This window comes from Ostrinia furnacalis, unplaced genomic scaffold (assembly GCF_004193835.3).
Source record: "Ostrinia furnacalis isolate ACB-3 unplaced genomic scaffold, ASM419383v2 OfSCF7173, whole genome shotgun sequence".
NCBI lineage: Eukaryota > Metazoa > Arthropoda > Insecta > Lepidoptera > Crambidae > Ostrinia > Ostrinia furnacalis.
Window position 1 is genome coordinate 886423 of NW_021137412.1, and position 23502 is coordinate 909924.

At 35.5% G+C, this 23502-nt stretch overlaps 1 protein-coding gene across 1 annotated transcript; it reads left to right on the forward strand.

Annotated features, from left to right (window-relative positions):
* The first annotated feature begins 5038 nt into the window (after nt 1-5038).
* On the forward strand, nt 5039-19986 carry LOC114363601 (uncharacterized). Its single transcript, XM_028319372.1, has 2 exons — nt 5039-5827; nt 18933-19986. Exons 1-2 carry the CDS (start codon nt 5341-5343, stop codon nt 18986-18988), a joined length of 543 nt encoding a protein of 180 aa, XP_028175173.1. The 5' UTR covers nt 5039-5340; the 3' UTR covers nt 18989-19986.
* The last annotated feature ends 3516 nt before the right edge of the window (nt 19987-23502 follow it).

A 23502-nucleotide genomic window follows, 5' to 3' on the forward strand; every position in this document is an offset into this window, starting at 1 on the left:
ATCTTGGATTTGTACCTTATGTTTTTTTATTCATTTAATAAATGTTTTATGAGCTAAAATAATTCAATATATTTATAGCAACAACGCAATTAGTTATTTTGTTTACGTAATTCGCCTAAAATAAAGCAAGCGTGCCTTTTTTATTTTATTGTGTGATCTCATTTACATAAATCGATACTTCTTTAATCGATTTACTAGTAAATGCTTAAAAATCTTGTTTTTCTTATTACACAGTTTCCAGAAAGAAAAATAGGCTGATTTTTTGTAGTTTAGTATGGAAAAATATGACCATTTTTTTAGACCATATATCAACTAGTTACATTTAGGGCCCAAAAGTTTCAGTCTCCTTTATTAAGAAGGCGCATCAGGCGAAGCCACGGTCTCAAACTAGTGTTAATAAGTCATTAAAATTCCAGCTCGCCCACCTATCAATTTATTTTTACTATCAATTTAAACACATTATGTGCAGTTTTGTAGAATGTATAAATTGCAATTTATAGTGATAAAAAACAAGTTGCAAAGTTAATTTATAACTGCAAGAGTAAACTAATAACCGTATTTTGTATCAGAGAAGTGCGAAAATCTTATTTTTTGTGAATTTTTTAGATCGTAGGCACTTTAGAATGATAGCTTGATAGCGAGATAACGAACTGATAAATTAATTTAAAATTTTAAATTAATCTTAAATACATTTGTTTATTTACAGATTTCAAAAGTTCTTTTTTTTTATATATATTTTGTAAACTTTTTTGATTGGTTTCGAAAAATTCAATATTTATTTCTACTTTTTAGTGCACATTTTAAATTTCGTTTTTCGTTTTTCTGCTGACCGTACCGGAAGACGTGTGTAAGTCCTTATTGTGACCATTTCCGCCATATTGCCGGCGCCCGCGCACCGAATCCAAATAATTTCGGCGTTTTCAAGATTGTTGGCAATATTGTATCAAGCACATCAAGCTTTACACTGTAGCATCTTTATGTAGTTGTGATAGATACGATTTTGCAACTTAAATGTATAGTTGATGTGCTGTCGATTTTTTTTTGTAGCAATGCTCTAATATTGTAAGGAGAGACAAGGTGTGTTATTTGTATGAATTTAGTACGATTAAGTATAATTTATTGCTTTGTTTGAATAGAAAGTACTTAGAAAAGGTTAAGAATTCCGATTTTATTTGATTCCGAAGTGGGTAAGTAATTTTAAACATAATAAATATGCTCGGCTCTAAATATATTTGCCAGGTTTGTAGAGAATGGGATCTGATATAAATGTAACAGCTTTTGCAAAAAAAAAATAGGGTCTAAATGTGTGTCAATAGGTATTTACTGTTCGGTTTGGTTGGTGGTAGGGCTTGTTCTAAGTCTGCCTGGCTAGCTACCACCATCTTACCTAAGTCTGTCGCCATAACAACAATGTTAACAGCATTGTTGTGTTCCGGCAGTTAGAGGTAAGATAGCCAGTTCCTCCGTGGTTGAGGATTCCGGGTGAAGCTCGCTTCCACCTTCGGCCTGATCGTCACTTACCATCAGGTGAGATACAGGCCAAGAGCTTCCTCGTTGTGGATAAAAAAAAATTAAATTTTACTTTTCTGATTGTAACAATAATGCAGTGCGATTCTTGTCAGTCTCTACATTATTAAGTTTTAAAATTTTCTACCACACTTTGTTTTAAAGTATGTATAGTAACTTGTAATAGGGTCACTGTCTTAGTTCTCTACCATAAGTTTATGCTCTATCTATGATACTCATACAAAAATATTAATTCTGTTCTTGTAGCTTGTTTTTTTTACACAAAATAAGAGTTTTCTACACCATAAAATAAGTTTACTAGAGTCCATTTTATTTTCAAAACAATCAAAAGCGACATTAGAGTGCATGCTGCAAATTATTGTTTATTATTGATTGTGCCTATAATTTCACGGCGTGTAACCCCAAATATTGGCTGGCATTTTCAATTACAATTAATTTTGCTTTGTAATGATTTCCGATAGTCATTGGCATCGCATGACAAAACTGACGGTTGGTTCTGATATAATTAGATATTGCGCGTGGCGGTCGGTAACATATTGATTTAGGTTATTAACAGTAATGATGTGTGGCATGTGGCATATGGTAAAAGGAATTGAATTATGGTGATAGATTGTTTTATAACTATATTTTTTTGCAATTCGCCGTAGTCCTAATTCAACAACACTATACCTATACTAGTTTTTTGGTTTGGTGCTAAAACCTTTTAGCGTTCATTAATTTCAGCCAAATGACGTCCACTGCTGGACAAAAGCCCCCATGGATTTCCACAAACTTTTAATGGGTTTCAAAAACTTAAGGCTACAAGTCTGATCACTCAGTCTACAGACTACAGTAGGTAGGTACCTACATCAACTAAAAACTATTACATCTTGTTGTTCACCCATTACACGTAGATACTGCTATTTAAAATGTTATCCAAGTCGGAATTGGTGATGACTGTACCTACTTTATGATTTGCCATAGCACATTACAATTATTTTGGTTCGGATCCGGAAGACCAAATTCATTGAAGCATTTCACTGAAATTCAACTGAAAATTAGCAAAATACTTAATGCTAAAATTATAATAAAATGTACGTTAAATCTTATTGTTATACAGACTGGTAAAGAAAATAGGAAGAACGTTTAACACAAAAAACAATAAATACCTACGCTTCTTTATTCAATCTCAAAAAACAAAAATAACTGCGAATCGTGATCATTACCGCACTGGAATTGATTGCCAGGTAAAAGTGATGTCATCGCTTGTATAAATCATTAGAGGTCACCCGCGATACTGTCATGTTATGATTTGAAATAACTGACCAATGGAGTCAATTCCTTTAATCATCTTTCATTATCAACATCATGATCGTCATTTCAGCCACAGGACGTCCACTGCTGAACATAGGCCTCTCCCAATGACTTCCACATCGCCCGGTTGGTAGCGGCCTGCAATCTGCATCCAGCGCCATAGGTTCTTTACTTGTCCATATTTTCTCCTGAAAAAATGATTGATATTTACTTACACAATTTCGCTTTCACAATTTTGTTTAGTTAGTACATTATCATTTTATTATTTACTTGCGAGTATTTTTAGTTCATGAGTATTCCTGCAAATGCATCAATCGTAGCCTAGCCAAATCTATCCTATGCAGGCGTTTTTATGGTAAAATAAGAATATTCCCCAAGTGATCAGCTTTGCAACAACTAACTGCACCCATGGCTATTTGGAACAAAAAAAATGCTCACTTGGAATTCAGTTCAAGTGTAGGTACATCCCTAAAGATATTCCTCAATACAACCCGCAAGAGGTTTTACTTCTGTGCGGTTTCTCTCAACCGTTTACAACTTACGCGGCCCGACAATCAGTGCTTTTGGTTCCAAAGTAGCTTTTTAAGCTCGCCTTAACCAATGGGCTACCTGTGTTACGTCCACCATACAATTTATGGTAATGATTTTTACTAGCGCGCCCTTTAGAACAATAGGTTGTAAAAGGGCCTCGGATTTTTTGAGACGTACCGACTGACAAGGATTTTAGCGTAACGCAACTACGTCTTAATGTGAGGGTGTTGGGCCGAACAAATGGTTCGTAAAGTAATAAGCACCTTTGATGTTTTACACAAGTTATTTATTGAAATGCTCAGACCATGAGTGTTGTTTCAAGCCATTGGGAATTTGTGCTTCGTTAGTTTTTAATTGTAGGGTAGATAATGAAGATATCTGGAAATTAAGTATCTTAACCATCGTAACAGAGCTGCATGTTACGATGGTTAAGATGGTACTTTAGTCTCTAGGAATTTTCGTAGGAATTATGTATTTTGTCAGTTTTCAATGATTCCAAAAATCAACAGTATGTAGTAATGGACTCCAAATTATTGGCAGAATAAGTAGGTTTGAATTGTGTGTATTTAAGGGGAGTAGAGTTCATCCACTGATAGCATCATAAAGCAGTAACTTACTCCTAGAATAAGAATCTGTGGGCAAATCCAAGAGACGAGGCTAGAGGAGGCCAATTTTGTCCCGGGGGAAAGTTAAACTGTCATTGGACCCGCAAAAAAATTAATCAGAAGAACTCCTATGTTCGAAGTTAGGGTTCGACTTCCCTCCAGTGCAAAGCGTGGAGAACATGACAAAACTAAAGTTGTGCCCTATTATAATTTTGCTCAAAGACGATTATTGGACTAGGTAGGTCATGTAGTTCTATGCGATTATTTCTTTTGTTTCAACGGATGACGATCGCACCCGTACCATAAATCAAGCGAGCCTAATTAAAAAGTACTAAAATATACCTTGAATAGGTCATAAAAAGTTCAGATCCAAAAAAGGGCTTCAGTAAAAAACTTGACTGATCGCCATCTGATAAAAGATTTCAAAGTTCCGAAAGGAACAGGTAGAAATATTGTCAATCGGTAATTTGTTACTATCGGCAAAAAGATTGGGTTAATTTAAGCACAAAGAGGATACTTATCAGATGGAAAAAATATTTAGATTTAATTACCTATTTGAAGATGATTTTTTCTTGGCTGCCTTCTGTCACTGATTTTCTTCTTCTTTTTTAACGAAATTGTGTATTCCTAGTCACATGTCCCATAGCCCTTGATAGATCTTCCTTTGGGAATTGAGACAAAATTAACATCATAGTACCTACTACCAGTACTACTTACTTACTAATTATAATCTGATGCTCCTCCTGACCATAGTTACACGTGGAAACTTGGCTAGATTACCTTTTATCATCATCAAATCATTAGCATTATTCATAATAGGTACTCACGAATTACCTACATAAAAATAGAAGCAATTTGAGGCTCCAGCCCCAATGTCAATATGACGCGCTATTCAAGTCTTACACAATCATTATCACCAGAGATAACGGCGTCATCCAAAAATAAATCACTGGCCACTACCAACCCTGACTTATTGAATCGTCACATGAATAGAAAAGTAGTTTACGCGCCAATTCTTCGGTCCCCTTTACTTCACCTGTGTTCGGAGACTGGCAAAAAGCGTCCTTGGCTCCATTGTTAATGGATTCGCGTTCGCGCCAAGTGCCGAAATGTGCGCACGCGGCGGCCGCGATGCGCGGGAAACGCTCAGTCGTAATCGACGAGAGCGCGCGCGAGCACGCGGCCACGCCACCGCGCGCATTTTAGGTTAGAGTTGGCGCGTTTTGCCCATCCGCCAGGTGCGAAACGACATAGTCGCCCCCGCTCGCACGCATCACCGCCCGCATCCTCCCTCTCGCTCCCTACCTGCACATAACAGCTGTTTTCTCCGGAGATTAGTCAGATGTTTCTCGCGAACCAGTCGAGGCTCACCTGACACATTGCTATGGCCGCCGGAGGTCGCACACCCAAGCAGAGAAGACTAGAGATGTCCGTCGGCATGGCAGCCTTGAGGAACGTGTCCAACACGCCGAGGAGGCGTCGCGGAAGCTGCAAGTGTTTGTTTGGCGCGCCCGACCGCGACGAGACGAATCGCCTGATGCAGGAACAGTACGCGAGAGAAAGGAAGCGGTTCATCAGGAGATTCAACTTCGACATCGAGACGGAGTGCCCGTTCAAAGCCGCCAAATTGGACTCGCCAGTGAAGTTCTGTGATGAGGATAAGGAGAACTCGAGGAGTCCCATCAGATCGGCCGCGGAAGCGTTGGCGTGTGTTGGGAACACAGACCTGAGGGTGTTGGGGTCTCCTTCCAGGAGGACCGGGAGTGCTGGCAGCTCTCCCCGCACCCCGCGCACCCCCCGCACGCCGAGGGCAGCCCGGACCCCGCGCACCCCTCGAACTCCCGCCTCCAGAAGACAATTGCAAATGACTGGTGAGTTATTTTCGAATATTAATAAATTATTCATGAGCCATATTTAAGCGCCAATTTATCATAGGTGCAAGCAACTTGCAGCTCATTTCCTCGTAGCAACCTGATCTGTTGCACTTTGCATTTTGAATTCATAAATCACTTTGCATATTTTTACAATGTGCCGTGATGTGACTATTGTGTTAGATACTACGGGTTCACAATCGGTTACCTGTGTTGTTGTTTGCCCAAGTGGGGCACAATAGGCTCCTTAAAGTGGGCCAAGCAAGTTTATCGAATACAGCCTGTTCAAACATTGTAAGCATTTATATTCTGTCTTTAGTTTGTAGTGTGTTTGGTTGGATTAAGAACTTCTTGAATTATGTTCCTTTTTTGCGGCTTCATCACATTTTGGTTTACTGCGTGCTCATCTTTAAAATATTATTCTTTAATAGGATTGAATAATCTGTAATCATTTTTGAAGCAGTAAAACCGCACGCTTAAGGCCGTAAAATGCAGCAACTACTTTTAACTCTTCGTAGAGTTCATTGTAGATCTATTTTATTGAATCAATCACTCATGACTTTACAGCATTTACGCAAGTCTCTATTCAATTCCTTATAACAATGTTATTCAACCATTGCTTTCTCTATCTTAAAGTACATCTAATCGGAATATGACCGATGGTGCTATCCATTTGTTCATGGTTTAAGAGTTCAACGACCGCTTACGTCATCTAAGGTCCGACCATTACACTTTTTTTACACCACAAAGTTCCTTCCTCCCAAACTTATTCTGTTCAGAGCATCCTCATCTAATTTAAACCTTATTGTTAGAGCCATTGTGCTTTCATTCGTCACCGGAAAAATCGTCAGGATTAATAACGTAATACATTATTTATATTCTGGCTTATGTTTTGAAAACAAGAACTTACTATGAATCATTCTGAACCTATAATTACGCTTCTTTGTTTGGAGCTTTCGTCAACCATTTTTTTGGCTCTACATTAAAATTTATCGGCTTAGATAACAAGAAATTTAGCTCCTTAATATCGTAAAGCAAATATTTTAATAGCCGGTCACATTTTGAAAATAATTGGTGTTATCGACGAGCAAATTTTGCCATTCAGAGACCCAATTTGAAATGTATACCTAAATATTTACTATGATAACGATAGCTATAGTAGGTTGCACGATGCATCCGATAGGCAGTCCAAACAAATATTCTGGGTAGGGTTGTCAGGTGTCCGGCTTTGGTCGGACTTGTTCGGCCAAATATTCTCTTGTCCGGCCTGTCCGGCTTTTTATGCGCCAGTCAAAAGTCGAGCCACAGTATAATATCGAGCACACAAATGGGCATAGGATGTGTGGATGGGTTATAGTCATAACTTCATGAGGTATGATACTAATTGCACCCCCCGTGTCATGCTTAAGAAAATGAATGTCCGGCTTTAAGGGTTAAATGTCCGGCCAAATTAATCACTGAGTCCGGCTTTTGTTTTTTTGGCAACCCTAAGTCTAGGTGTTGTATGGGTGCGGCTACTTGACCCGAATATCCTCGCTAAACAAACATTGCTGTTGCATGATTTGGACAAACAATTTATACTGTTTCCAACAGGACAAAACTTGTAAAATTGCGGAAAACCAGGAAAACTGAGCGTAATAATTCCCCAAAAAAATTAACTTTTCCTCATAAAGATTTTAGGAATGGAACTTTTTTATAAGACGGGGAATAACGTAATAGATTCTTCCTTCTCAGTAACAGAGTAAGGTTTTATAGCCATCTACTTAGATTAAGTTTCAATGAAATTGCGGTTAGCTTCTAATTACTTAAGTAAGTAACCGTTAGAGTATACCAAAATGGATTAACTCCCAATTCTCTCACTAACATGAAAGAAACCCCCCTTTTTCATCTGCAGTCATCCATTTCATCATTTTTCTCGAATAGTAGAGTGCCTAAGCTCTATGTCATTAACAATTCTTTTCATTGCACCAATAAGGTGTTGATCTACTCTAGTAGAGATATTTATTTAACCGCCTCTGTGGTCTAGTGGTAAGACCACCTGCTTCAGACGCAGAGGTCCCGGGTTCGATTCCCAGTGGGGGCAGATTTTTCTGTTCGGTTTGGTTGGTGGTAGGGCTTGTTCTAAGTCCGACTGGCTAGCTACTACCATCTTACCTAAGCCTGTTGCCATAACAACAATGTTAACAGCATTGAGTTAGGTAAGATAGCAAGTTCCTCCGCGGTTGAGGATTCCGGGTGAAGCTCGCTTTCACCTTCGGCCTGATCATCACTTACCATCAGGTGAGAGACAGGCCCAGAGCTTCCACGTTGTGAGTTGTGGATAAAAAAAACCATAAAACGATTGTTATCAATGAACTAACACAATGTTGGAATGTTTGCTACACTTCCTAGCATTAAATTTAAAACACTGGACATTGGACGGTTAAGTAGCCCATCTGGGCCTCTTATTATTGACGTAACCACTAAATAGATATGACCACACCTGACCTGCGTGTGCGCATGACTCATTGCTTCGGGATCAATTTCATCTGGTGAATGCCAATTATGGCATTCTGCTGTATAATCACTCCTCACTTTAATTATATCTATCTCTATAATATCTTCTAGATCATCTACTCCATTGTTTTTATTAACCGTCTTCAAAAAGGAGGAGATTCTATGTTCGGCTGTATGTATTTTGTCTGATAGATTTTCGTGCTGTTGCATTTCTTCAATACCTTCTTTAAGACCAAAAAAGCCAATATAGTCGGCGATTCTTTTAGCTATTACATTTTAACTTAAAATGCTTGGTCTTCTTATACCAGTTCTGACAAAGTAAACAGAGCGATTTCATGTCATTATGTTAGTTTTTGTTTTCCTTCAAGTTTATCTGGGGGCACGGCAGTGCCCCCGCCAAGTCGAGCGCGAAGCAAACACTGCCGTACCATCCTTTACTGGAACCATTTCGCCGCATTTTCAGGCCCCTATTTGAGAACCTCTGGATAAGACCAGAACGCAGAAATTTTCGTCATCTAGTAAGCTATAATCACATACTTAAAATCCAAAATTTCAAGTCTGTAGGTCATTTAGTTCCGAAGTTAAGCGAAAGCAAAGTTTCGCATTTATGACACTCACTCACTCACTCACTCACTGATGATCATCAAAATAGAACTAGTACTTCCCATAAACTCAGAGAGCTGAAATTTGGTACAGAGTTAGGGTTTAATGGCCACATAAAGGGAAAACTATAAAAACTAGGAAAGTCGAAGACCTGGAGTAACACAACATTCATAATCAATACTACTAGCGCCACACCGGCACCGTGGTGTTCGCCTGTACCGCTCACCGCTAGGTGGCGCTAGCACTTCGAGCGTCGATTTTCTGCACCGCGGTGTCCAGATAGATGGCGCTAGCACTTTGAGCGTCGATTTTCTGCACCGCGGCGCCCAGATTTTTTTTCCTTTCTAGACCCCCCCGTCGATTAAGTTGAATGTTGTGTAATTTGAATTTGGTTGATTTCGTTTATTATATCGTGAGGTTCGCTAAGGTTAAGTTATTATTAAAACAATTATTAAAAAACTAGCCAAGTCTCGATGGAGCTGCTTGTTTATCTCTAAAAAGTAATGAAATCTAGACAAAGTCGTGCCAAGTCTATGGTTCTTTACTGCGATTTCTTTATTATTATAGTTAATGTTGTGTGACTTGGCCGTTGAACAATCTTTATTAAGATAATCAATAATCATGCATAAGTATTATTGAAATACGCAGCTTTATTAAACCTAAAATGACTGGTTATTAAATTAACGTTTTCCAAGTGGCAATATTCCATCGTCAATGGGTAGCGGTTCTGGCAACAGATTGGTGCAATGGTGTCATGGAGCACCTGGTTTTGTACCTTTGAACGGCCAAGTCACACAACATTAACTATAATAATAAAGAAATCGCAGTAAAGAACCATAGACTTGGCACGACTTTGTCTAGATTTCATTACTTTTTAGAGATAAACAAGCAGCTCCATCGAGACTTGGCTAGTTTTTTACAGAATGTTTTTGGTGGGATATGTTTTATCATCAAATCATGGTATCTAATTGTAATTGTAGAAAAGGGTTACTAACAAAAATAACAATAGTAAACTTACCGCCTCAAAACTCAACCAGAATGATTAAGTAGGTGACAAATGGCGGACATAAAAAATAGTAAAGCATTTTTTATAACTTATTCGAAGTACAAACACAATGGAACAATACAAGGAAGTAGACAGATAGACTGGCAGCGAACCGATTTGTCTGAATCGATAACGTAGTCTAGAAATGGCGTAACTTCGCTAGATGTAGCGTTTGTGATAATATGGTCACATTCTTCGCCTAATGCTTCAATCACACCAACGCGTGCGGATCGCCATCGCGACGCGATCACGGCGCGATCGTAGGGAAATGACAGGTCGCGTGAACTGTCATTGGTGTTTGATGAAGAAGCCATTTTTATCCACTACAGGTCGTGCACGATACTTTTAATTTAACAGGCAAATATAGAATTAGGCCTACACTTCCCACATTTTGGCCAGAGACTTTAGAGAGAATTGAAGATCGCATTGTCAATTTTGCAAAAAAATAATAATTTAAACATACTAAAATACTGAATTTTACAGTAACTAAACTGAAAACTCTTTCAAAGCTTCCCTACGCGTGACGTAGAATTTCCTATGTATGTGATATAAAATGTTCCCCGGTCGGTTTGTAATATAATAAAATATTAAAAATGGAAATAAGTAGAACCAATTCACAAAACTTGAAAGCTTTCTCCAAAAAAAGTTACCGCTAAGCCCGGCGAAAACTTTCAAAATTGAGTCCTTAGGGCACGTTTACTGTCTATGGCATCCCAAAGGAAGTCACGAATATCCTCCTTGAAAATAAATAACGATTTTGTGGTTACCGAAAAAATGCCGAGAACGAATGAACGGCCGACTATACACGCTTATGTAGTATGAGAGAGCTTTATGTTAAATTAACGAATTATAATGTATTCAATACTTAGTAAATAAGCAAATCAAATGAAGAAAATCTTATTCATTTAGTACGGTGTTACTATTTTAAATGCGAAAAAAACTGTAGAGTTAAAAACAGTATAACTACTTAGGTAGTTTGTAAGTAACGTTTTCGTGATCACGCTGCTGAACTAATTTTCAGGAAAAAAAATAGACGTTTTGTTGCTGAAAAATTAAATCTAAGATATTCTATTTATTACTTTTAATTGTTTTAATATAATAATAATAAAAAGTTACATAGGTACAAGCGTTTCTTAGTAGTTCTTATGAAGCGTAAATGTTTGAAGTAGGTACTTCGTTTTCCAAAATGAAATTATGTTTTACAACTGAAAAATTACGTCGAAAATAAACAAAAAAAGAAAATAGTAATTACAATTTTAAGTTTTTTTTAATTAAATTAAAACAAAACGTACGTTAATTTCAAAATAGAAGTTAGAATATTCAAAACTACAGCTGCGTTTCTCCGGTTGGTAGGAACTAGGAGCGAAGGCCAAGCACTTTCCCATAGGGCACGGTGGTTGCACACGTGGGGTGTCCCGTCACGGTCCCCGGTTCGGTGCCGTTCACTGCCAACTGAATTTTAATTGGCTCATTTGCTGTAAAGGGCTTTGTTGCTAAGTAAGATACGCCATCTTTGATTGTTGGTTTTAAATTGTGGTAGGTAGTGGTTGTAGGTTTGTAGACCAGTGTGCACACTTTTAGTTTTCTATCAGACAATCTGACAAGAAATTATAAGATAAACTCATAAAAAAAACATTTTATTTTTGCAAGTAGGCTTTAAAAGAGCACTTTTACACGACCCCCTACCAAAATAATACTGCTTCGGGACACTAAATGGGCCATTGCTGAGAAGCAGCGCAAGAAACTCAGTCACACTTGTGGTTACACGTTGAGATTCCTACTTCCCTACTTTAATATTCTAAATGCGAAAGTAACTCTGTACATAATTATGTTTGTTATGCTGCCACACCTAAACCACTGAACCGATTTTGATGAATTTTGGTTTAGTGATAGTTTGAGTCCTGAGAAAGGATTTCGAATAGTTTTTAACCCGGTTTTTAAATCGGGGACGCGTAAAATAAAGCTTTTCTGTGACGGATAAAATTTCACACGTGCAAAGCCGCGCGGCGGGCAAAAGCTGAATCTTATAATTATGTATGTAGTGATAATTAATGCTATTTTACCCTTAAGTTACTTAACTGTACTGTTATTCCCTTTTGCCCCTAGGCTGTGCCTGGTAAAGCTCACGCCAATCCCAAACATTTTGAATCGTATTTTGACATTTCGTGATCAGTGAGTTTTTCGAACCGTTCGCTAAAATTAGCAGGATTTCGGCATTGCGTGCGATACGAAAATAGCCCCCTATGGACTCCCGGGCATTTTGCAAATTATACCCACAGTGTAGCAACGATTTGAGCAAAATGATTGATTAGTAGAAGAAATGTGTGTGGATTTTAAGAATACGATTTAGAGACTGAAAAACGGTGGTTAATTTAATAACAGGATTCATGGTTCTAACAGTTTTTGGATTTATTTTACAACTAGCTTTATCCCGCGACTTCACCCGCGTGAAATTTCGTTTGTCACTGATCATCATAAATTATAGCCTATATGTTATTCTGGGTTATAAACAATAATACTGTAAAGTTTCTTCAAAATCCGTTCAGTAGTTTTTGCGTGAAAGAGTAATAGGTAAACATCCAGACATCCAAACTTTCGCATTTATAATATTAGTAGGAAGTAGTATTTTGATTTTAGCCCCTATTTTGATAAATACTGGTCACTAGTGTAATGAGAACGTTGTTAGTTAAATTAATAGTACGGTCAGCGTCACATACGAAGAAAATGATTAAAATGATGATGATCTTGAAAATGTCCGTTAATACTAAAAACTCTAATAGCTTTATTTAACGGTTCAAAATTAATTGTATTGAATGCTCTCGTTATTTATTAGGGCATGTTAATATAACGTTATTATTAATTAAAAATAATGTTACTAATTGAAAATGGCTTGATGATGGAACAGCATATTATCGTAATACATCATAGGCCCGATTCGAACAAACTTTTATCCGAGAATAATTCCGGGTATAACTGGCACATTGACAGTTTCAGTATGGAAATATGTCAAAACTGATGATTTATTCTGATATTAATATTTACTCTTGTTTGGTCGAATCCACTCTTAGAGAAGTACTTAACGCAGTGATATCGGTATCGATAAAAAAACTTCCATTATGGAATAACATGTCATGAGAATCGATGTCCTACCTCCCCGTTTGATGTACAGTCAGCGTCAAAGTAGCCAAAGTTTGCAACGCGTCGTCTTTGTTACAATTGAAATAAGGTTACCTATGTTGTCAACTTTTTGCCCACTTTGGGTGTCTCGGAACTATTTGACGCTGAGTCAACTAGTAAAATGCCCGAATGTCTTTTTAGACAGTATACAACAACATTAATATCCACGACCGTAAATTAAATGTAAAGTCCCATGAAACCCATCTCTAAAAGACAATGCAAGTACTTTTTTCCAAGCGTGACCCTTCACAGTGCAGCGGGTCGACGACCGCGACTGGCCTGATAGTGCACGCGCTTGTTTCACGGGCTAAACGTTACCGATAAGCGCACGCGCCGGTACGTTTGCTTGAGGAAAACACTTTTCCTGGCAAGCAATAGTGGGTCTAAATCTGGTCTAAGTTTCCAACAATGAGAGGAAAGGAGAGAAATTCCTTGTAAAGAATAGTGAGTCTAATAATGGCCGTTTTCACTATCAATTCCTAATTTTTAAGTGAGCCCTAAGGTAACACATAACTGGAATTTTGATTTCATAGGGGTCACTTAAAAAAATAAAAATAAATATCCTTGGACATTTTACACTGGGTACTAGACAAACAACAGATATAAACATACTTAAATACTATATTTTTGGAAATACATACTTACTAAACATAGAAAACACCCAGTCCAATACAAACAAATATGTTCATGCACACAAATGTTTGTACGGAATCGAACCCGCTACCTCCGGAATAGTGGTCCGTTTCGAACCACTACACCAAACGGCCGAAAAATTATTAGGGATTGATGGTGAAAACGGGCATAAGTTTCCAACAATGAGAGTAGAGGTGTTTTATCATTTATACCAATCATTTCCGAATCATGTGTGCTATCGTCCATACATACACAACCCAAGACTTCCTTGTTTCACGGGCTAAACGATAACGATAAGCGCACGCGCCGCTGCGTTTGCTTGAGAAAAACACTTTTCCTACTGGGTAAGGTACTGGTGCAGATTATGAAACATACAATGTCGCCATTTTAGACCCAACTAAGCCAAAAGTATTTTTGTTGCGCATCTGATTCAGATTAATACTTGAGCAAATATTTTATGAACAAAATAATATTATTATGACACTGGGCACTGTTTAAAAACAATCTTTCAGAAAAAACAACAAATCGCTTTCCCAGTCGGTTATTATGTTTTTATTTAGGTAACTAGGATCTTGCCTGTTATTTTTCATAATTCTGCGTTTCAAAACCCTCTACGTATTTTCAGGAAACTGAAAACTGATTTTTGTAAATATTTCATAGGACATCTTGGGAAGTTAGATGCACAAAACGATAGCTGATAGGTTTATGAGAGATTGTCATGTTACTGTTTATACATTTCTAAACTAAAATTATTTTTTTCAGTTTTTTAATTTAAAGCCGAATTTTCATTTTCAGAATTTACTTTACAGAGTTCAATTAAAAAAAAGAAATAAGTCTGATATCAACCAAGGTGCACCTGGTGGGCTGAATTGCAAAAAGCATTCTGTACCAGTCGACCCTAGGTCATACAGAAAAATTAAGATAAATGTGAGCTCAGTTACAACTATCTACGAAGCATTTAAAATACGATACTGTCATAATTCTAAAGACCCTTACCAAACGATGATTTTTCTTCTTTTCTCGTCGTGTCTCTTTGACTTGGTATTTCAGGCAGTCTTAAGTCTAAACGATGATTTTTTCTTCTTTCCTAATCGTATCTGTTTCTTCTGGTATCGACCTGTAAGTTGGTCAATCGGCCATTGGAAAGCAGTCGTAGGTTTCGCGAGGTTCTTGATTCCAGTCCCTTAGCCTCATTCACGAAATGACTAATTTCTTGGGAACTTTCGACTTGTTTAACAAAGTAGCTTGCAGTAGGCCTACTCTTACATAAAAGCGATGAAATAAATAACTACCTACATTTGATTTAATATTATCAATCAATAAAGTGCAATAAATCAAAGTTAGTTGGAAACTATCTGTAAAATAGGAATATAAAAAAATGAGGTTGGTTTTTACAACACCTAAATAAAAGAATTAATTTCTAACCGGAAATAGATTTTCTCAGTTTTTTTTTTTATTTTTTCCTCATTTAAGAAACTACATTCTAGGAATAAAATACGAGTACATTAATAAATAACTGAAAAGTGAAAAATTATGTAGATAATATTATTATAATGTATTTTTTTATCGGAAAATAGTGGAAAAATGGGTTGAGTCACTGTAAGTTTTGTCTAATTTATCCCATACACCCTGATAAACAAATCCTTCTGACGTATTTACTCTTTTACACATTATTCTGTTTACCAACATTCGTGTACTGCAACTATGTTAAGCTTATGTATAAGTCGTACCGTAGCGTTGTTCCATTTTAAACCTTATCTCCCCTCGCTAAAAGCTGTTCTTAGTTCAGCACCATAGCCCATTCCCGTTAGGTAAGCCGGCCGGGTGAACAACCGCATAAACTCAATTATATCTGTGGTCCAAATACTATAAAAGCCTTAAACTAACGCGTTCGAAATTCGAGATTTATTTTTTGAATAATCAATGTTCTGGAACTCGAATAATTTTGATGCTAATTTTTTTAATGCTTTGTTCTTTAAAAAGAACAGAACTTATTTATTTTGTTAAAAACATAATAAGCTTTTTAAATGACATTTATAAACAACATTATTTCCTTTTTTTGTTATTTTAAGTTTTATGAAAATGTAAAACCAATTAACTAACTTAGTAAAATAATTAAAAGCGCAACAAGATATCAAAACCATTTTTTTTTCTTCAAAAAGTATTTTGAAAAAGATTAATCACAAAGGGGCGAACAAACACAGTGTTTGCATGTTTTTATTTGCAATGCCGAACCGTTTTTATTCTACGAAGTGTATTGAAATTACGCGTGGTCTGTGTTATGGGTTCCCAGAAGGCACCCGTGGTTGGATTCACTTTCATAAGTCCTGTTTGCAACATTCAGAGTAGGCGCACACCATTGATTTTTAGTTGGCCGATAGTTGTGTCCGATTTTAATTTGTATGAAGAATCGGCCAAATCGAATCGGCGTAGTGTGCGCACTCCCATACATGCCCGTACTGATCAACTGCCTGACTAAACTATCGGCCGACGAAAAATCAACGGTGTGCGCCTACTCTAATAAAAGCGTATAAAGTATACCCTGCGAGTGCTGTAAGCAAATAAATTAAAATTCGACCAAAATGTACGCGGCACTTTTTTGAGCATTCCTGCGGTGTAGCATTACTTACGTTTTGTTTTTTTAATTGATTTTTGTTTTGTTTTTTAATGTTCTTTTTTCATAATCAATATAAAATAAATAAATCTTTTATTTAATTTCGAATTGAAAGTATTACGACTACAAAGCTAACAAAATAGCGGCATCGTAAAGCAACCTAGTTTTTTTCCAAAATAACAAAGTTCTTCGAATGCATTCTTCCTGAAAAGGAAGGGAAGAACGCCTATTATAGGATCAAGGAAAATACTGAACATACTCAATCGAATTCCGATTTTTTGGTAGACCACAATGTTATAGCAAAACTTATTAAATTATGATATTGTTCATAATATTATAAGTACTTAGGTATGTGTGATTTCAGATTTGCGATTTACTCAAAAAATAATTTGATTACAACCTGAATAAGATGGAAGAAAATACATTGCTGTTTTTCTAACCTGCACCTCTTTCTTCATTTCGAAATTCAGACAGTTTATTGATTTCATTTTACTGTGCAGTAATTTCAATGTAATGTCTTTAAACGATATCAAAGTAAAAATACCAAACCAAACTAAAATCAAATTTTTATTTCTAATTTCTAGTACAATGACCTAACTCGAAACATCAGATAAAAGCATGACTATCAGTTTCCTCGTATGGCACGTTCGATTGTTCAGATACAGCGCTCGAATGCCGCGTAGTGCGTAACTCAGGTAGCCGGTTCAACCTCAATAAACGGGGCTGAGGTGCAGAAGTGCGTAAGTCTGTTTTTATTTAAAAAAACTTAAACGAGATTTTTATTAATAAATCTTAACTGAAAAAAAAAGATGAGGGATTATCGGTGTTTTGGATTGTAATGCCAATGTTGGATAGGATGAAAATATTATAAGCTTTTGACTATTAACTAACTCTAATATTATATTTTTGTAGAAAATATTTCTGCAACAAAATGCTACATTTTGTGACGTATTACCCTACTTAACTTGTCTTTACACTTATATGTTTATGTAACATGAAATATTTCAAACTTTATTACACTCTGTACCTTAAAGTATAGCTAATTCTGAAAACTATAACGTCACTAAAACAGTAACTCAAACTAACGACATCGTTTCTAACTCTAGTCACAAGCCCGAGAAATAAATCTTTGCGACTTATGCGCTTCGTTCCTGTGAAATACGGTTGTAATACTAAGTCTTTTTTTATTTTCTGTGAGTGTCCAACAGTCGGCAGAGCGGGAAACCAGTTTTTATTTGCGGCTAATGCCATCTCCCTCTACTTGAGTTAGAACGCTTTGGTTTTTTGTAGCGTAATTTACGGGGGTAATATTTTTTACTTATTAGTCTACGCTGCACTGGAGCTCGTAGTTCGTAGTTACGGTTCAATTACCTCCAAACAGGTTTGTAACTCACGATTTGAAAGTAATTGTCTTGTTAGTTTGTATGTATATTTTAAAAGAGCCTCAAGGGAACTCTGAAGAATCATCTTTGAAAATCAATGAATATTTTATTGAAAAAGTTGTCTTAAAGGTAGAAAAAATAGAAAACTGAGGGCCTAGTGCGAGTTTACATCAAACGTCAAAAAATGACATTTAATGTATGACGGATTGTACAGCGCACCTAGCGGGAAACGTTCAAAAACTAAAATTTTCATACATTTTTTAAACGCTTCACTCTGGCTGATGGTCTTAATTAATCTTTTATGTTTATGAATCGATAAAATTGACTCAATAACAAATTATTTACCTGAACCTGAAGGCTCTATTCACCAAGAAAATATCCCGAAGCGATTTTAGAGATTATGAAGTAGCTATTTAAAAAGCAACCCAAACCAAATCGGGATCATCCGATATAATTCCGGGTATTCACGCGTCCCGGCATCGCATGACTTACTCCGAAAACTTTTAGGTATTTGGCTGTTGTATTACAAAAGGCAATCGCGACCAGTCGCTATGAAAACCGAGTTAATCGCTATTACCTTTATGGCTATTTTGATAGAAACTGGTCGCTATGACGTTTGAATTAAGACTATATTTTTTTTTGCTTCGGTCGCTAATTGAAATCCAATCACCAATTCTGCAGAAGGAAATTATTTGGCATGGGAAATTTAAATCGAACATTTTTAATTGCATGGAACCCAAAACATTATGTGCATATTATTTTAACCAGATATTAGAAGTTAGTTAGTTTTTTGTTTTTTTTTCTAAGATTAAATATGTAGTAACTACTTTAGTCTGAAGTACAAAAATCAGAAAGTCTTCTTTCCTATTTTATTCTACCTTAGATATACCAGGTAGTGCTTTACTGGTACTATGGACACTAAATATATTTTGCATGCGTCATAGAGACAACTATGAACAAGTAACTATGTATGTCTCTGGACATTAATAATCGTGTTCCTAACACAAACATTTGCCATTTATGAGAAGCTATCCCGGGACTGCTTGTAGTCCTAAACGAAAAACCATTACAATGTTATATTTTTATGAACCTATTTCTCAACCTAAAAGATATATTTTCCAAACATAACTAACCTATTTTTCTCTTTATTTTCAGATTACTGGACTCTGAGGAAACACGCCGATGCTGCGTCTAGTGACAAAGAAAATTAGTTAGATAACTAATAAATACCTCTATGATAAACAGAAGCGAGAGACGTCTATATTATACATATTTGCACTGTGGATTTTATTTCTTTTGTTATGTAATTTTTGGGGTTTCCTTACTTGTACACTTTTGCGCTTCAACATTCGAAATGTAACGCATAATTTATACCGAATTATCTTTTGTTACACGTCTCTCTCTATTGTAATATAAAATATTTTGTAATAAAATTATATTTAACATAATAAATGACGAAATATTAAGGCCCTGTAGAATCTAGTCTGTGATCTCCGCAATAATTTTTCTTTCGTCCAAAGAAAGACGAATAGAAACAGCTTCCTATGTTAATAACGATGTCCTTTAGTATAAGCTTAGTTGTAGAAAGAAAAGGTATAAAATATTGCAACTTTTGTATATGTAGAGACACATTTCAGTGTCTAAACTCTCTTTAGCTGATGCATTTTAGAAAAAATATTGTAACATTATTTGAAACTACAATAAATAAACACGTTAATTTTGAGCAAATTAACATTGTAGTAATGAATTGTAATTTCAGTCAGTGTAACTTAAAAGCAATGTATTTGTTAATCATAATACTTTATTTTATTGTAACTAGTATCAATATCAATTTTGTCATTATTGAAACTTTTTCAGCGAATAACATTTAATTCGTTTTATATTGATTTGAACATAAAACCTATAAATTTTGTATTGTGTCCTCATCAAATTAAATATTTAAGTTGCAAATAAAAAATATTTTAATTATTATTTACTAAGTACCGCATGAAACATGCGGTTTATCTTTAATTTAAATAAATATTATTGTTTAAGAATCACACATAGGTACGGACACAATATTTTGAGAACTTAAATATTATAGTCTCCAGTGTTTAAACACAAGGTAATAAGTAAATAATAAATAAATTTTGCAACACAAATTTTCGACTATACTACAGCGAAATAAATTTTTATTTAACTTATGAAATACCACGAAATGTTAAATCATTATGAATGAAGTTGGTGAAAAATAAAGGAATTATTGTGTATAGTAGTAGATTATTGTACTATAATAATGTAAAAATACGCTTTTGAAAAGATAAATTGTTTAATAAATTTTCATTTATAACTAAATTTTATTTGTTTTACTTCCTTTAGTATAAGTAGGTATACTTCAAAGACTTAAAACACTAATAACTAGCACCTAGGTACCTACTCTAAAATTAAGAATCATGGTAATCATTGTTGGAAACCTAAGGCTGAGTTGCACCACATAACTTTAACCGTAACTATAACGTTAACCGGTGTCTTTTGTATAGAGTTTGACAGATTTTTGACGTTTGTTAAAGTTAAAGTAAAATGGTGCTACCTAGCCTTAGACTCAGTATTAGTTAAGTTAACCTTGGATCCAAAATCTAACCGTTAGTATTAACTAGTGGCTGGTTGGCCCATTCTCACGCTACCCTTCAGTCAAAATCACGAAGAATATCTCCACAAATACTTAACGACTTCCTATAAACGCCCAACACACATTTTCAGCATACCAAATGTGAAACAAGACAGAACTCTCATTTCTGTATTTGGTTCCTTACATAATAAAATTAAAGTCGCAATAAGTCAATAAAGTATTGAGTATTGAATAAGTTGAACAAATGTATCTCATTTGTGAGCTATTAAGCATCATTTTTTATTAATTTTTGTTAAAGTTTAATATAGCAAATTTTAAAATTATTGAAAATCCTAATCATAAAACTTGAAAATCTCGACGGGTTCACCTAAAGTAGTCATGCTCATGGGTTCGATTCCCACCATTAGCAATTCGATGTTTCAAGTTATTTATAGATCGATCGTTTGAGTTAGTTGACGAAAAACTATGTGAAATTATATTACCTACGAATACTATGATGAAGAACACCAATTGGTGATATGGTGATAGGTTTCACACTCCTTATCCACTTTTTCTGTCCCTGGAAGTAACATTCGTGATTAAATTACGTTCAAAGAAACTGAATTTATTCCAATCACTGTATGGGAGCTGGGCTTAATACACTGCCCAGGGAACCCTAAAAATCGTATGTTCTACTGAGGGAGAGGGTGACTCATCAACTGCATCGTTGCAATGACTCACTGTTGCTATGCGCTGGATCTGGCTTGGGAACCGACATAATATCACCTCACCTTTACTAAAGATGATGTAAGAATTTCTAACTTGCTGAGACTTGTGTGTAAAGATGAATCAGGGTTATGAAATTACTTAAAAAAAGGTATCATCTCATCGATAACTTACGTCAGTACTCGTAAGTAGCTAATGTAGGTACTTAATTAATGTAATTATCAATTACCAAACTAGGTAATTAGAATTAGGTATTAATAATACTGTAAGAGCGACTCTAACTATTTCAAAAGTGGTATCTCAAACTAAACTATAGTAGAACATTGCTTATTATCAAAGAAATTTAGTGATCAAGGAAACTGAGATGTGGACAGGAGTTTGTTTCTTCTTTTCGCTCCATAAAAGTATGTAAAGCTCTTCCTTGGTGTCCCTCTCTCAAACCAATGGTAATACCAATCTTAAAAAGATATTTCAATGAAAAATACTAAGTAAATACTTAATAAGAAAACAAACGTTAAAACGTTCCCATTTGTTGTAAATGCAAACACACAACGCCTAAAGCATTTTCTTAGCAAAAAAGCTCCACTTAAAGTTTCGATGCAAACAATTTTCGAAGGAGCTTACGAAGTTACTTAAGATTGCCACTGTTTCTTGGTTTGTACAAAACTAAACAAATTAAGTTCCAGAAGTAGGTACATATTACATTTTTTAAGGTTTCTCAAGTTTTTATATTCAGGAGCTGGTGGTGTGTACTCGTATCTTCTTATTTTATGTTCAAAGACAATTTAAAACTTAAATAATTAATAAATTGTATCGTATAGGTACTATTGCTAATATTCTTAAAAATTAAAATTTTATGTCTTATTCTATGATGATTGAAGAGCCAAAAGAGCAGTTAATTTATTTAGTCAAGACAAAAATAGCTTGTTCCTTTCTTGAACTTAACGATCAGAGTTCTTCAAGATGACTTTGCTCTTACAAAATGATGAGGCGTAATTCACTAACAAAGATAATTTTAGCTCGCATTAACTCGATGTAAAAATCAACAATGAATACCTCAATGTACCTAGTATTTTTTTTACAATAATGAATAATTTATTTCTATTTTCTGTTCTGATGGATATTTAAACAGTTTCAAGCCCTTGATTAGATCGCATTGTGTCAAAAATTAACAATACCTTTGTTAAACGTAGCTATATAAATATTTTACCAAAATCTCATACCTGTTTTAAATTAACCCGTATACACACAGATTTGTATTGTCCAATTGTGATGTAACAAAAACCAGCCCGTGCCATCCAGACTGACTTTGTAAACATTGTGTTTACAGAATCAAATATAAAAATGCGATAAAAACGCATTAGGGCTCATTTTATGTCCATTTGTATGCAAAGCAGGCGCAAAATTGGTCATTTTTTCGACGCAAGCGCAGAGAAGTGACCGTAATTGCATTTTTAAGGGTTATTCTGATGTAAAGCTGCGGTTCGGCCGTGAGCTTTGCGGTGATGAAAATGTTAGCGTTTTGGTAAATCATAAATGTGGATTAAAATTATTATACTTTGATATTATTGTCAATCATATTCTAATTTTTATATTATTATAAACAATTTAATCTCATTAAACAAAAATAATTTTAGTGTGTGATGAGATAGCACCTCAGCACTGCTGCAATTACGATGATACAGCTGCGTAATTTATTAATACTACTTTTCCCTAGCTAATTGTCTACTATAAGATTGGTCGGTATTGGTCTTCTAATCTCTTCAACTTTCCCTGGCATAGGTTAATATTTCATGTGAATTTAGAAAATGTCTGTTTTTATGACATTAAATTCGAGTCTTAATTTATTTTTTCTTCCTTCTAAAATGGTATTTACTAATAGACTTGTCGAAGCCAGCTAACCACTAATAGAGAAATTACGTTTATGAAAAACCTTCCTTTCCATTTTTATCCAGTAGGGACTTCAACGTGACATCAAACCGCTGCCGTTACAGCAAGACCCCAGCCTTACAATTTTAAATTTGGAATGCGTGGATGAGTGATGTTGCGCACGCGTTGATTGGCTATTGTCTGCGCAGCTTGCAGCGCATCTGGCAGCATCTGCACTAGATTTGAGCTGTAGCAAGAGGTTGCTTTAAATAAATACTTAATTAAGGGAAATAGAAAAATTTAAGATTTTTTTTACGTATCAATACGCTCTTGCAGGTTGTACCTACCTTTAGGTAATAGACCTCCAAGGACTATAAGCAAGGATGAAGCTCCATAAATTTTGCTCTTTCTTATGCAAAATGAGTTTAATACCTATCTACTCTCAGATCATTTTGAATTTTTATCACCACTAATTTCGATATCGCAGTAAATGTCACGGCACTGAATTCGTTCGTAAAAATGTTTAGTTTTTTTTATTTATAA